General features: G+C 47.2%; 1 protein-coding gene across 1 annotated transcript in view; it reads right to left on the minus strand.

Annotated features, from left to right (window-relative positions):
• Positions 1–14,099, minus strand: part of DLGAP5 (DLG associated protein 5) — a 70,292-nt gene extending 56,193 nt beyond the window's left edge. Inside the window, exons 1-2 of the mRNA XM_073608810.1 lie at positions 13,963–14,099; positions 11,010–11,254 (exon numbers count right to left, since the gene is read on the minus strand). Coding sequence (XP_073464911.1) covers positions 11,010–11,241 — 232 coding nt within the window. The 5' untranslated portion in view covers positions 11,242–11,254; positions 13,963–14,099. The remainder of the gene's footprint in view (positions 1–11,009; positions 11,255–13,962) is intronic.
• Between the last annotated feature and the right edge of the window lie 53 nt (positions 14,100–14,152).

The raw sequence follows: 14,152 nt of genomic DNA on the forward strand, positions 1-14,152 counted from the left end.
CAGCCTCGTGGTACTGTTACCAGCCACCTGGATGCTTCTTCTAGAGATGTAAAGAACCGCACCGATTCTCCATCCTGCACTCTCAGACGGGCGGGAAATAGCATACTATATTTGATCTTGCGATTGCGGAGATCCAATTTGATCTGATCGAACGATCTTCTTGACTTGTGTGTCGATGGAGAAATCTGGGAAGATCATGAGTCTCGCTCCCTCATGACGAAGCACCTCGATGTTTCTCGCGTCTCGCAAAACCAGATCACGATCCCGGAAATTGAGGAGTTTCAGAATAAATGTGCGTAGAGGAGCTCCCGGGGGCCCCCGGGTAGCAGGCATTCTATGCGCCCTCTCCACCACAAAGACATCAGAGAACTTGGCATCTGGAAGAAGGGTGCACAGCAAGCGCTCAGTAAACGTCGTAGGATCTTTACCTTCCACTCCCTCTGGCAATCCCACTATCCGGAGGTTGTTCCTTCGATTTCTGTTCTCTGCGTCCTCCGCACGAGCTTCCAGAACTTTTATTTTGGTCTGCAGCGTGCGGAGCGAGACTCCCTGGTCTTGTAGTATATCTTCTGCCTCCCCCACTCTTCTTTCGGCTTCAGTGAGCCTGGAGCGGAAACAGTCCATGTCTCTACGGATAAGGCTGATGTCCAGCTGCATGCACTCTATTTTCCCCGTCAGGGTAGTTTGGCAAGTAGTAATAGCCTGCATGAGGGCTTCAAAGTTAGTTTGTTCTCGTAGAGCTGCCTCTCCCTCCTCTGCCTGAGACGCCATGCTGGCCGCCGTTGCGGGAGACAGGCGCACCACAGAGGCCTGCTTCTTCGGAGTACTCCGGGGCTTACGAGATGCCTGGGAGTATCTCCCTCCGGTCATACCGGTCCCTAGAAGCTCCGGTACCGTTTGTGTCCACTTTCAGGTCGGAGAGTGCAGGGTACAGAGCTCAGGAAGTAAGGGTGCAATGTTGGTGGGGAGGCTGAGAGCACCAAGATGGCCGCCGAGACTAGGCCGGATCCCCTGTTCAGATTTAAGGCTGTCGCTGTGTGGGGGGGCACTGTTTGGTTCAGACTTCTCTCAGGGTCCCATGCAGGGGGGTCAGCTGGTAGTGGGAAAGCCAGGTGTCCCAGGGGCCGGATCGTAGCCCCCCTGGTGAGGCCTGGAGGAGCAAGATGGCCGCCGGAGCTCCGGACCAGGCCGAAGCCGCGGCCTAGAGTTGGGGCCGCCGCCGTGCGGACTAATACCGCTCCGCCCGAGCCTCCTCTGGAAGCCCTCAGGGCAGGGTCCGTGGGCGGGAGGAGAGCCAGACACCCAGGAGGCCGAGGAGGGCAGGATGGCCTCCGGAGTTCAGTAGGCCCGAAGCCGCGGCCTGTATTTGCGGCTGCCGCCTCGGAGGAGCTCCGTGCCGACTCGGACGCCCATCCGATCAAAGACCTGCAGGAACAGGTCAATGTATTAGCGGAGGGCTCAGGAGGTACCTCAGGCTGCTGGAGGATGATGCTGGGAGGCAGGATGGGCAAGGATTCGGGAGTACTGGACGGAGCTCGGGTCTAGCACGTCTTACTCCATGCTGCAGCAGGCCACGCCCCTCCAAGTATAACATGTTTGTTGTTTAACCACAAGCTGACCAGCCACCGTCATACTAAGGCAGGTCGGCTCTCTCCCACAAATCACTGTAGCTGTAAGTCGGCCCTTTATACAGCTAGAGCAGGGGCGCGTGCGCCCCCTGCTGCACGGCGGGGAGCCGATGCGCCTGGCCGGCGGTCGCGACGACCACCGGCATGAGAGACAGAACAGGCATTTGTGTGTAAACACACAAAACCCAGTTCTGTCAGGAGAGGAGAGACAGATTGTCTGTTCCCATTAGCTAGGAACAACGATCTGGCTTCTCCTCTACTCAGTCCCATACCCCCAAAGTAATGAACACAGAGGGAACACATTTAACCCCTTGATGGCACCTAGTGTTAACCCCTTCCTACCAGTGACATTTACACAGTAATCAGTGCATTTTAATAGCACTAATCGCTGTGTAAAAGTCAGTGGTCCCAAAAATGTGTCCGATCTGTCCGCCGCTGTGAAGATAAAAATTGCTGATCACTGCTATTACTAGGGGGAAAAAAAAAAAAAAAAAAAAAAAAAAAAAACCCACACCAAACACACACACCAGAGGTGAACAAACACCACCAAAAGAAATTCATTTGTGGGGAAAAAAAAACAAAAAATAAACCCCACACACAAAACAAACATCAATTTTGTTTGGGTACATCGCACGACTGCACAATTGTCATTTAAAGCAACGCAGTGCCGTATTGCAAAAAAATGGCCTGGTCATTAAGGGGGCAAATGCTTCCGGGCCTGAAGCGGTTAAAGCAGAGTTCCACCTGAAAAAAGAAAAAAAAATTACCGTATTTATCGGCGTATAACACGCGCCGGCATATAACACACACCCCAAGTTAAGGAGGGCATTTAAAGGGAAAACAAAACAAAAAAAAAACCCAACAAACTTACATTTAAATGTCCATCAATGCAGCCTCATCAGTGTCCATCTGCAGCCTTGTCCATCATTACAGAATGATCAGTGTCCATTTGCAGCCTTGCCTAGTGCTGTTTGCAGTCGCCCAATGTCATACCAGTCTTGCCCAGTGCAGCCTTGCCCAGTGCCATGTGCCGTTTGCAGTGTATCATTTTTTAAATCTGCTGCCAAGATAGAGCCTGTGTACTCGGGTCGTCACGCCGCCCCGCCTCCCTGCTGTCTCAGAGGAGGAAGAAGAAGGAGCGCTGCCGAAAAAGACAGAGCATACTGTGTACTCGGCTCGCAGTCCCACCATTGGACGGAGTGTTATGTCCATCATAGGAGCTGGGTGGGACTGCGAGCTGAGCCAAGCACTCGGCTCGGTCTTTTTCGGCAGCACTCTCTCTTCATCCTCTCACAGCAGGGAGGCGGGACGGCGTGACTGCGAGCGGAGCCAAGGACTCGGCTCTGTCTTTTTGGCACACAGACAGTGGGGATTGGCGTATAACACGCACCCACGATTTTCCCCCGATTTTAAGGGGAAAAAAAAAAAGTGCGTGTTATACGCCGATAAATACGGTAAATTAAAAGTCAGCAGCTACAAATACTGCTGCTGCTGCCTTTTAAAATAAGGACAGTTGCCTGTCCAGGGAGCCCACGATGTCTTCACCCGAAGCAGAGCCATCCCTCAGCTGCGGGTGGAAGCGCTGGCATGGCTAGTAAGGGAATCAGGAAGTGAAGCCTTGCGGCTTCACAGCCTGGTTCCCTACTGCGCATGCACGAGTTGCGCTGCACGTTCTGTGATACTGCGGCGATCTTTCGCCAGAAATAAGAGCACACACCTGTCTAATACAGGTATCCGCTTCCCCCTCCCTACTGAAAAAGGTGGCAAATGTGACACCGGAGGGGCAGGGCCAGGAATCTGGACAGCGGAAGTTCCATTTTTGGGTGGAACTCCGCTTTAAAAAGAAAATCACGAGCGCATGTGCGGCTCGCCGGAGCAGATGTGTCTGAGCTACTCCGCACCCCCCCCCCAGCAGACACAGCTATAATCAGCGGCCACGCACCTCACCCGCCACATCTAACCGCCCGATCCTCCTGGGGTGAGGACCGGGAGCATAACGGATGCCACACCAGTCGCGTGGCAAGCCCCAGGGCGGCCCCGGCTACACCTCCCGGGCTCTGAGCAGGGAATCCAAGATGGCGACCGGTGGCAATACACAAGGGACGCCAGCATCCAGAGAGGAGAAGCCGCCCTCACAGAAGAAGACCACCAAACCCCCTGGTCAGAACAATCCTCAGAACAGCCCCTCAATGCCTTCCTCAGCTTCAGGTGAGCACATAAAAGTACATGCTGCTCACCCCCTAGCCCTGCGTGGTCTCCCTCACAGGCTGCAACCCTGTCACCCAGCCAGGACTCCCACACATCCTCTGTTCTGGATAGAGAGATAGCAGACCTTTTTTTTTGCAGCCAGCCCAGCAGCCAAGAGCACTTGGCTGCTGGACACTGCTATTGACTTCCCTGCTATTACACCAGCTCAGCCACAGTATTCAGGTGACCCAATACTTTTAGCCCGCTTTGCTACAAAAGGGAACTGGCTAAGGCTACTGTCAAACTAGCCCTGGACATAAAACAGGATTACCAGGAGCTGGGGAACCAGCTAGAAAGCATTTAATCAAAAGTAGGTGATATGGTTCACAGAGTGTCACAAAAGTCAAAATACGATAACCAACTTACAAGATCGCCTTGAGGACGCATACTCCAAAATCGACAATCTCGAAAATCGCAACAGGCGCTATAATTTTCGTATCAGGGGCATTCCAGAAAATGTGAAAGATATCACCTCCATCACTTACGCATTAATGCAAGCGACAGTACCCAATATTGATGACATTCATATGGAAATTGATCGCATCCATAGGGCTCCGATCCCTCCAAAATCTGATGGCCCCCCCAGGGATGTTATCGTTAAACCGCACTTTTTCAAGTGTCCCATCACATTAGCCGCTGCTTTTGCCTTTTTTTGATAAATCTGATGTACCATACATCCGTTACCTAATGGTTCTAGCCGCCCCTGAAGTGGTTGTTTACAGTTAACATGCATATTTTCTTTCCAGGTGCACAATTTTTTTTATTTATTAACGTTCATCCCACTATATTTTATATTACGGTTGATCCACTATGTGGCTCTATTAGTTTCTTTGGGCTGGGATATGGGACCAAACATGTACTTAAATGTGCCTTTACTGCCAGGGGTGTCTATGCACTCTCACCACTCAAAGGACTCTTCCCATCACTTGTTTTTGGTGAAGACTCCTCCGCACTCTGAGACACTTGAATTGTTTACCGATTGTTATACATTACTTTTTACATTTCTATGACATGTTACTCGGTGCCGGGGGTTTCCTGGCCCGACTACCCTATTGGTTTTTTTTTTGTTCTTTTTCTCTTTCCCTATTTTTGTTTTAATTTTTTCACTGTTTGAGGGTTGCCTGGAGATTCTCCTGCTGTTTCCGGAGGTTCGCAGATCGGTGGGCGAGTCTGTTTATCAATGATCGGCTGACTGTTTCCCATGTCTAGTATAATGCCTACCTCCCAGAATATCCGCCTGCTTCCCATAATGTTCAGGGTTTCAGGTCACCCGCTAAATGAATTAAGGCCTTTACACACTACCGATCTTTGGGGGCAGACATTGTTGCCCTCCAGGAGACACTTTACCTCCCTATTTACCCCTCGAGTGGCCCTCTGCTTCTCTCGACGCGTATCAATCACTGAAACCAAAGTTCTTAGGGACAAAAACGGGCGTGACCTTCTAGTTAAGGTGGGGTTCCACCCAAAAAAAAAAAAAAAAAAAAAAAACACCCCACACACTACATGAAGAATACCTCTAAATGCCTGTTGCTAGGGGGTCCCTCGTAGTCTGCCTCTTCCAGTGCCTGGGCTGGTGACATCACTTCCCCCCTCGGCACAGGAAGGGCTCAGCTCTGCTCCCTCCCGTCAATCTGGGACCCATTACAGGTCCCAGGTGACTGAGCAGCCAATCATGGCACGCGGCACCGCTCGCGCAGTGGGTGCCAGGCTGTGAAGCCACAGCCCGGTGCCCACAGTTGCAATGCCGGCGCCGCTGAACGAAGGGGGAGACAAGCGGGGCTTCGATCCCCCACATCGCTGGACCCTGGGACAGGTAAGTGTCCAATTAAAAAAGTCAGCAGCTGCAGTATTTGTAGCTGCTGACTTAATTTTTTTTTTTTGACTGGACCTCGGGTGGAACTCCTCTTTAAAGGTCACCTGGGGGAACCATTGGTTACTTTCCTAATCTATTATGCTCCCAACACCAATCAAACCGCATTCTTTCACTCCTTCCCACAGTCCATGGCGCCTGAATTTGAAGGAGAAGTAATTCTAGCGGGTGACTAACTTAGCCATGCCTCTTATTAAGGATAAATCACACACACTGCGAGGCTCCATCCCCCTCCTAAACAGAGTCACAAATTTGCACAAAATGCTTTATCACTATGACGTAGTGGATGTTTGGAGGGAAGCAAACCCCACCGCTAGAGATTACTCTCATTACTCAAGAGCACATGGACAATACTCACGTATAGATCATATATTTTTCCTCTCAGGACTGCTGCCTAAACTGAAGTCTGCCAAGATATAATCTACCCCCTGGTCGGACCATGACCCAGTTATGGTTCAGATCTCGCCAGTAGGACAACAAACCCTCATTGGTGATTGAATAAATCTCTCCTTGGTGACGAATCCCACCGTCTCGAGATTTCTAAGCATATACAAACTTACTTTGATATTAACAACCCAGGAGATACACCCCCTGCTATTAACTGGGCTGCGCGCAAAGCTTCTGCCCGGGGAGCCTTTATTCAATTGTCCTCCAGACTCAAAAAAGCTCACATTGAATTGATCTCTGCCAAAACCAGGGAACATGAAGCTTTAACTAAACAAACGCTCTCCGTGTCCTAATCTATTTATTAAAATGGAACAATCCCGCTTGGAACTTAACATCTGCCTCATCACTAGGGCAGAGAAACTATGGTGGATGAATCATAAATTTTTCACTTGGCAAGATTGCCCAGGTTCTTTATTAGCGCATAAGCTTATTCCTAGGCGCTCTCACCTGGCATTCCCCAAAATTAGAGATTGTCAGGAGGCCATCTCTCTAAGGACCCCCCAAAAATTCTTCGGGAATTCCATGATTTTTACGCTGACCTATATAGCAATTCTTGGGATGCGGCCCCTCCATCCATTAGGGAATTCTTGGGGAAATCTCCCCCTCCTGTCCATTGCAGATGATCATAAAGACCTTATGGACCAGCCTTTTACAGGCGAGGAGATCTGTGATGCTATTAAATCACTCTCACGCCATAAATCTCCTGGCCCTGATGGTCTTCCTAATCTTTATTATAAAAAAATTTTGCGGACAATTGGTTCCACACATGGTTCTTTACTTTAACTCCCTGCGGGATGGAGGTACGGTCCCTTTGGATGAAAATAAAGCACATCAGTGTTATTCCTAAACCCAACAGGGACTCTACTGACGTTCGTAACTAACGTCCAATTTCGTTAATAAAACGGAGATTTAAAGATCCTCACGAAAATCTTGGCCTCTCGCCTTAATATCTTTTTAGAGCACTATATTCATAAGGACCAATCTTGATCCATAACAGGACGTCAGACCCTAGACCAAATTCGTAGATCCATAACCCTGATTTCAGCAGCACGGTCCAACTGGGATGCTCCACTCACCTGGGAACTCTTGCTCCTTTCATTGGACGTTAATAAGGCCTTTGATAGCCTAAATTGGAACTACCTTTTTGTTACTCGAGACCCTAGGGATCGGCCCTACGTTCCTTTCCCTGCTGAGAACGTTATATTGCTCCCCAATAACCCAAGTTTCCATTAGAGGCCATAAATCACCACTATTCCCTGTCCGGCGGGGTACGAGACAGGGATACCCACTCTCCCCTTTACTATTTGCATTGGCAATAGAACCCCTAGCTATGGCAATACAATCCCACCCTGACATTCACATTATTCGTTGTGGCCAACAGGAACATAAAAGTGCATTATTTGCCGATGAGGTTCTCATGTACATCACCAAACCCCAAGTAACTTTGCCTAATTTGTTGTCCCTACTAGATAATTTCTCACGACTCTGTTTCCGAATTCTCAGTAGCATTTAACATATCACTATCCCCTGCTGGAGGTGCAGACTCTTCAAAATACATTTAGTTTTAAGTGGACTCCTCGTTCTCTCCTGTACCTAGGGGTCCAGCTGACTTCCTCCATAGACACTATATATAGGGCAAACTATCCTCCATTATTTAGAAGACTTAAGGAGGATCTTCGTTGTTGGGCAGATTCCCTTTCATGGTTTGGCAGAGTCAATTCAATAAAAATGACATTCTTACCTAGGCTCCTTTATTACTTTAGAACTTTACCGGTGACAGTCCCGAAGGGAGACATACAAACGTTTACAGGCTGAAGTTCTGCGTTTCGTGTGGGGTAATAAGAGACCTTGGATACAAAAGCGCACACTTTATACACCTAAACCTATGGGGGGGCTTGGTCTCCCCAATTTACAGGCATATTATCAATCAGTTCAGATAGCCCAGCTAGCCTACACCACAGCCAAAGGTTCAGCCCCCTTTGGGTCTCCATAGAAGCACTTGCTTGTCAACCGTTTTCTATAGGATCCTTAATGTGGCTTCCTAGTCGTCAACGCCCTCCCATACTATGCCCCACCCTATCACACTCTTTAACAATATGGGATAGGACACGCAACCGCAGTCCTTTATCATCCCCTCATACACCACTAGCACCCATTTCTGTAACCCCGAGTTTCCGCCTGGTTTAACTCCGCAATTGTTCCAGTGGTGGCTCAAAAAAAGGGTTGCTGAGAATTGGAGATTTTCTGAATGGGGATCAACTACACCCTATACAATATTTTAAAGACAATGCCTCCTAACTAAATATTTAGATATAACCAAATCGCATAGTTTGTTAGATCTAAACTTAACGAAGCGGTGACCACCCTTACAACATTTGAATTAACATGTCAGGCCAGAAGCTTCCAGAGGGGTCGCATATCTGCAATATATACTTCTTTCACTGAGCCCGATTCAAAACTTGCCTATATGGACCAGTGGGAAAGATTTGAAACTAACTTTTGATCTTACTGAATGGCAAGATATTGCTCATCAGTTATCCAAGATTTCCATTAACACTACTCTTATAGAGGCCAACTATAAAACGCTCCTATGTTGGTACTTGGTACCCACGAGAGTAGCCAAGATGCATCCTTCCACTTCGGCGAACTGCTTCCGACGTTGCGGACAGTCAGGGACGATGCACCATATCTGGTGGCAATGCCCCCTCGTAACTAGATTTTGTATTCGAATTTTCAATGTAATCAACTCAGTGACAGGGGTAAACATTCGCAGAACTCCTGAAACCGCCCTCTTTCACAAAATGCCAGGCGAAACACTAAAAAATAGAAACTATATACATATCTATATATCTCCAGGACGACCCCCTCTCTTCTCCTCTCACTTTTCTCCATTGTTTCTTCCCTTCTTTTTACTTTTTTTTCTCCAGAAGTTTTATACACAATACAGATGAACACTCCTACAACCAGGAGTCCTGAGACTGTCCCAGAGATCACAACCAGGACCTCCTGGGCCTCTGGATCTCTACACACTGGGGTACCCCGGATCATAACTGGGAGGCTACTGTTAAACTCCATCAAATTTTGGATACTTATGTTCGCTATGTTCTGTTATTGCGATAGATGAGTACTATGATCATACTTTTTACTTCCCTGTATTGTCATGCGATGTTTTGAAAACCTGACGCCATCCTGCCTATGCGGCTGGCTATTCTGTACTTTGAAATATAAAAAGAAAATCACTTTAAAGACTGTGCAGGGAAGATCAGCATCTGAACCCAGAAGAAGTTGAGGCTGATAGACTAGAGGTAAAAGAAGGCATTACAATTACATTTAAAGTAAACTTACCAGTATTGTACATTATATATAAAACGATCATAAAAAAAAAAAAAAAAAAAAAAAAAAACACCCACACACAACTCAGCTTTTAGTACTATATTAATATAAAAGATTTATATTGACAACCCCCGCCCCCCCCCCCCCCACTTATAATGCCCATATATTGTGTGTGTGTGTATTATAGTTTCACTGTCTCACAGTATAAGTGAACCTTTTAGTAGCGGTTACCTGCTCTTTTTTTTACTATAAAGGGCTAATTTTAGGTTTTTTTTTTAACCCCATTATGACAGGCGATACCCAAAAAAAAAAAAAAAAAAAAAAAAAAAAAAAAAAGGCATTCTGCTACTAAACTTCTTAGGCCTGGTTCGCACCTATGCGTTTTTTTGCAGAAATGTACTACAGTTTAACATGGTTTCTTATCGGACACGTTGACATCTATGCTTTTGTCAACCCCTGTGTATTTGGAAAGGGTAAAGGACTTTATTCAAACGCAAAACTGCGCTTTTTTTGGTTCAGTACACCTTCAATGGAGAAGCTGAAGAAGAGCATGGAGTGCATTGTTGCAGTTTCCCCCCCCCCCCCCCCCCCATCACTGTGGTTGAAAACAAATGTCGATTTGACCCCACTATTAAGAGAAAAAAAAAAAATTTCGGTCATAAAATCAATGAAAATTATTGTTAGTGGCTTTAAAATTTCAGATTTGGTTTTTTTTAAAGCAGAGCTCCACCCAAAAGGGGAAGCTCCGCTTATTTGTCTCTCCCCACGCAGCCACATTTGGCAGGTACCCACTCCTGGCTGACTACGCCGCTGCAAGCTACTCCGGGAATATTCACAAAGCGCAGCGCGCTTCGCACATAAGCGGTAAGGAGCCAGGTGACATGACGGCGGCAGCACCCGAAAGCGGATTGAAAAATTGGCTCGAACGAAGACACCGCTAGATTCGTGGACAGGCAAGTGTCCTATTAAAAAAATAATTTTTTCGGAAGGAACCTGGAGCTCTGCTTTATTGGCGGAGGGTTACAAAGTGTTCTGGTATTTTTGTAATAAGATATCCTGTAACATTTTGTTGTTTGAGAGTTCAGATTAACCCTTATTTTTCAGTCTTGTTTGGACTCGGTTCAGTGTATGGGGTATGCACCCCACCAGAAATATATCCTGTTTGGATTGGTGTAAAATTACAGTAATTAAGTGACAGAGGTGAGGTTTTATTGAATAAAATCACAGGTTAGGTTTCATAGCAGAGCTGAAATAAAAAAAAAAGAAAAGGGGGGGGGGGTGTATATATTCCTAGGACAAACCCCCCACAAACACACTGAGGCATGCTTTTAGCAGGTGGGGTTATCATGGGCTGGTCTACCATTTGCCAGTGTCCAATTTACCTGTAGGAAGTAGTGCAACGTTTAAAGACTGTTGTACTCCATGGAAAAGAAAATGACTTATGTATATTTTGAGACATACAGTAGTTGTCAATCATATCTTACCAGTTTTATCCATAGACGCCTTTGTCTCATTGACCTCATCCAGCACTGGCAGGTCCTGATCTTTCCCAAATGAAACATTTGAATCCATCAGTGCCAGACCTCTGCTCTTCCGGAACTCTAGATCTCTGTTCTCCTTCTGCCTTATGGATTTGCGTCTGGCAACTTTAGCTCTCAAGTGGTCTATACTCAGGTCTTTTTTATAACGTCCAACAAACTGAGATTTAGTATCCATGATTGCTTGCCACCTAGGAGAGAAAAGTCACATTTATTTCACAAAATATAAAATTAATCACTTAGCAGAACTACACCTTTGCATATCAATTAAAAATTTGACATAGAAAATGTGAGACAATGTTAGCGCTTTGCAAACTAATGATACTAAAAAAAAAAAAAAAAAAGGATTATTACGGACCTTATAAATGTTAGCCTTTGTTTAGTTATATTTTAAATACAACCTAACTGGAGAAAAAAAAACAAAAACTCCCTTGCAGTGGTTCTAAAGTCTTCACAGCCAGTTTCCTACTGTGCATGCGCGAGTCAATGCGCTTTCTGAATTTTCAGAAATGAGAATGAGAACAACCAGAGAGACAGCCAGACCTCTAGCACATTTTAAAAAAGCCTAATAAAAAAATGAATTGTAAAAATACAATACTATAGAGCATTAGCGATAATCAATTCCAGTATGTATTTTGCAATTATGATTTTTTCATCATATGTATTGTACTTCTTTGGTATTTGGTGATGCCTTGATCCAGTGCCCTCCCTGCATCCAGGGGCAAGTATCCCGCCTTCCATTCAACTTCCCGGCATGCAAGGGAGAAGCATTATATGCCTTTCTCCCACCCTTTTCTCCCCGTTGGTGCAATCTCCATCAGCACCACAAGAGGGAGCCCCATCGTGCCGGTGTCTTGCCGAAAAAGTTCCCCCGGCGGATAAGGACCCCCCCCCTGTACTGCGCAGGCTCAGTGCTTGCACAGTACGGTGTCTTGCCGAAAAAGTTCCCCGGCGGATAATGACCCCCATGTACTGCGCTTGCGCAGTACGAAGCACTACCGAGCCGAAAATAGCTGAACATACACAGCTGAGCGTCAGCTGTACACCGCGCCTGCGCACATTAAACACCACATTCTACCACACGCTCCCGATGCTACCAGACAATGCCGCATGTTCCCGATGCTCGCGCTACTCTGCAAGGGGCGGATAATAAACACATTATCACAGAAATACACCTGCCCCTTGCAGAGTAGTGTGAGCATCGGGAGCGTGCGGCAGCCACAATGTCTTGCTCATTGCGCCGTGTACAGCTCACTCACAGCTGTTCAGCTTCGGATATTTTCGGCGGCTCCCTTGTTGTTCATGCTGCGCCTGCGCAGTACAGGGGGTCATTATCCGAGGGGAACTTTCTCGGCAGAACACCAGCGGCATTCTGTGATCATCACTGGACGTTTTGTGGCATTGCGCGTACGTGTGCCGTCACGCGGTTGCCACAGAGATGACTGGGGCAATACCTTCCGGGGGGGGGGGGGGGGGGGGGGGGTGGAGCGCAAGCACCTGTACTTGATTGTAGTGAGTATAAAATTACACAATCTCATGAGGATCTTAGAGGGTCATTATTATAGTGTGTACCTGTAGTGGTGACTATTGACATGTTTATTATGCTGAGTTATTGTGTGTGTATGTATGTGTCTTCACCATTGCTGAGGTTTCCTTTTTAATAGGACTATACAGTAAGGAAGGGGGGTGTGGTGGTGTTGGTTGGGGTGTGTGGGTTTTTTTTTTTTTTTTTTTTGTGGCATACCTGTGCCATCCCTTCAGAGCTCCGTGCTGCAGCCAATCAAGATGGCCAGAGCACTCATCCGATGCGATCCACCAGGACGGATGCGAATGTATCACCATACGTCAGATTTTAGCGGATCGGATGTCAACGGACATGGTCACCGCTGACATCTGTCGCTCCATAGACCTGCATGGAGCATCTGTTCAGGTCCACCTAAAAAACTGTCAGACAGACCTGAATGGTCCATCCGTGTAAAAGGGCCTAAGGGTCAAAGTTTTCCGCCATTACGCAATTTTGAAGCATGACATGTTGGGTATCAATTTACTCGGCAAAACATTATCTTTCACAATATTTTAGAAAATTGGGCTAACTTAACTGTTTTTTTTTTTTTTTAATTAAATGTGTATTTTTTCAAAAAAAAAAAAAAAAAAAAAAAAAACACCACACACAAGTTGCGTTTGCAAGACCGCTGCGCAAATACAGAGTGACAAAGCATTGCAACGACCGCCATTTTACTAAGTCTAGAGCCTTTTTTTGTGGCATACCCGTGCCATCCCTTCAGAGCTCTGTGCTGCAGCCGTGACTTCAGTGCACGTACGTGGGTGTGATGTCATCGCAGCTCGGCCAATCAAGACAGCTGGAGCACTTGAACCCGGAAGGAAGCCCGGGTGAAGATGGAAGCCCTGTCATGCTGGCACCGCTGAGAGGGCTTCCATCTTCACCAGGTTTTCCTAATGGATGAGTGCTCTGGCCACCTTGATTGGTCGAGCTGCGATGACATCACACCACCGCGTACGTGCACAGAAGTTACGGCTGCAGCACGGAGCTCTGAGGGGATGGCACGGGTATGCCACAAAATAAAAACCCCCAACCACCACCACCACACCCCCCTTCCTTACTGTATCCAAATGGAATTGTGCCTATAGTCCTATTAACCCTCAGCAATGGTGAAGACACAATAACTCAGCATAATAAACATGCCAATAGTCACCCCTACAGGTACACACTATAATAATGAGCCACAAACCAGTCAGCTCTACAAAGGACATGACTGAGGGGACAAGTGAAGGAGGTAGCCCGGTATGAGGGTCCCGGTCCCGCCTCATATAACAGCACAGAGCGGTCACTGAGTTCTTCTATTATAAGCAGACAGACATACTAGGAATAAACACTCACAAGTCTCCTCACTACCAGAACCTCCGAACGCCCGCCCGCTCTTCTCTCTTCTCTCTCCGCCACACACAACTTTCAAACAAGCGGAAACCCTCTTCTATTGGATGGATCCTCGCATTCTGATTGGCCCATACGCCGTGTTTCCCCAGATACGAACCAGTGCGCATGTGTAGAAGTACACGGCGGCCCCATG

The sequence above is a fragment of the Aquarana catesbeiana genome, linkage group LG13, assembly GCF_042186555.1.
Source record: "Aquarana catesbeiana isolate 2022-GZ linkage group LG13, ASM4218655v1, whole genome shotgun sequence".
Lineage (NCBI taxonomy): Eukaryota > Metazoa > Chordata > Amphibia > Anura > Ranidae > Aquarana > Aquarana catesbeiana.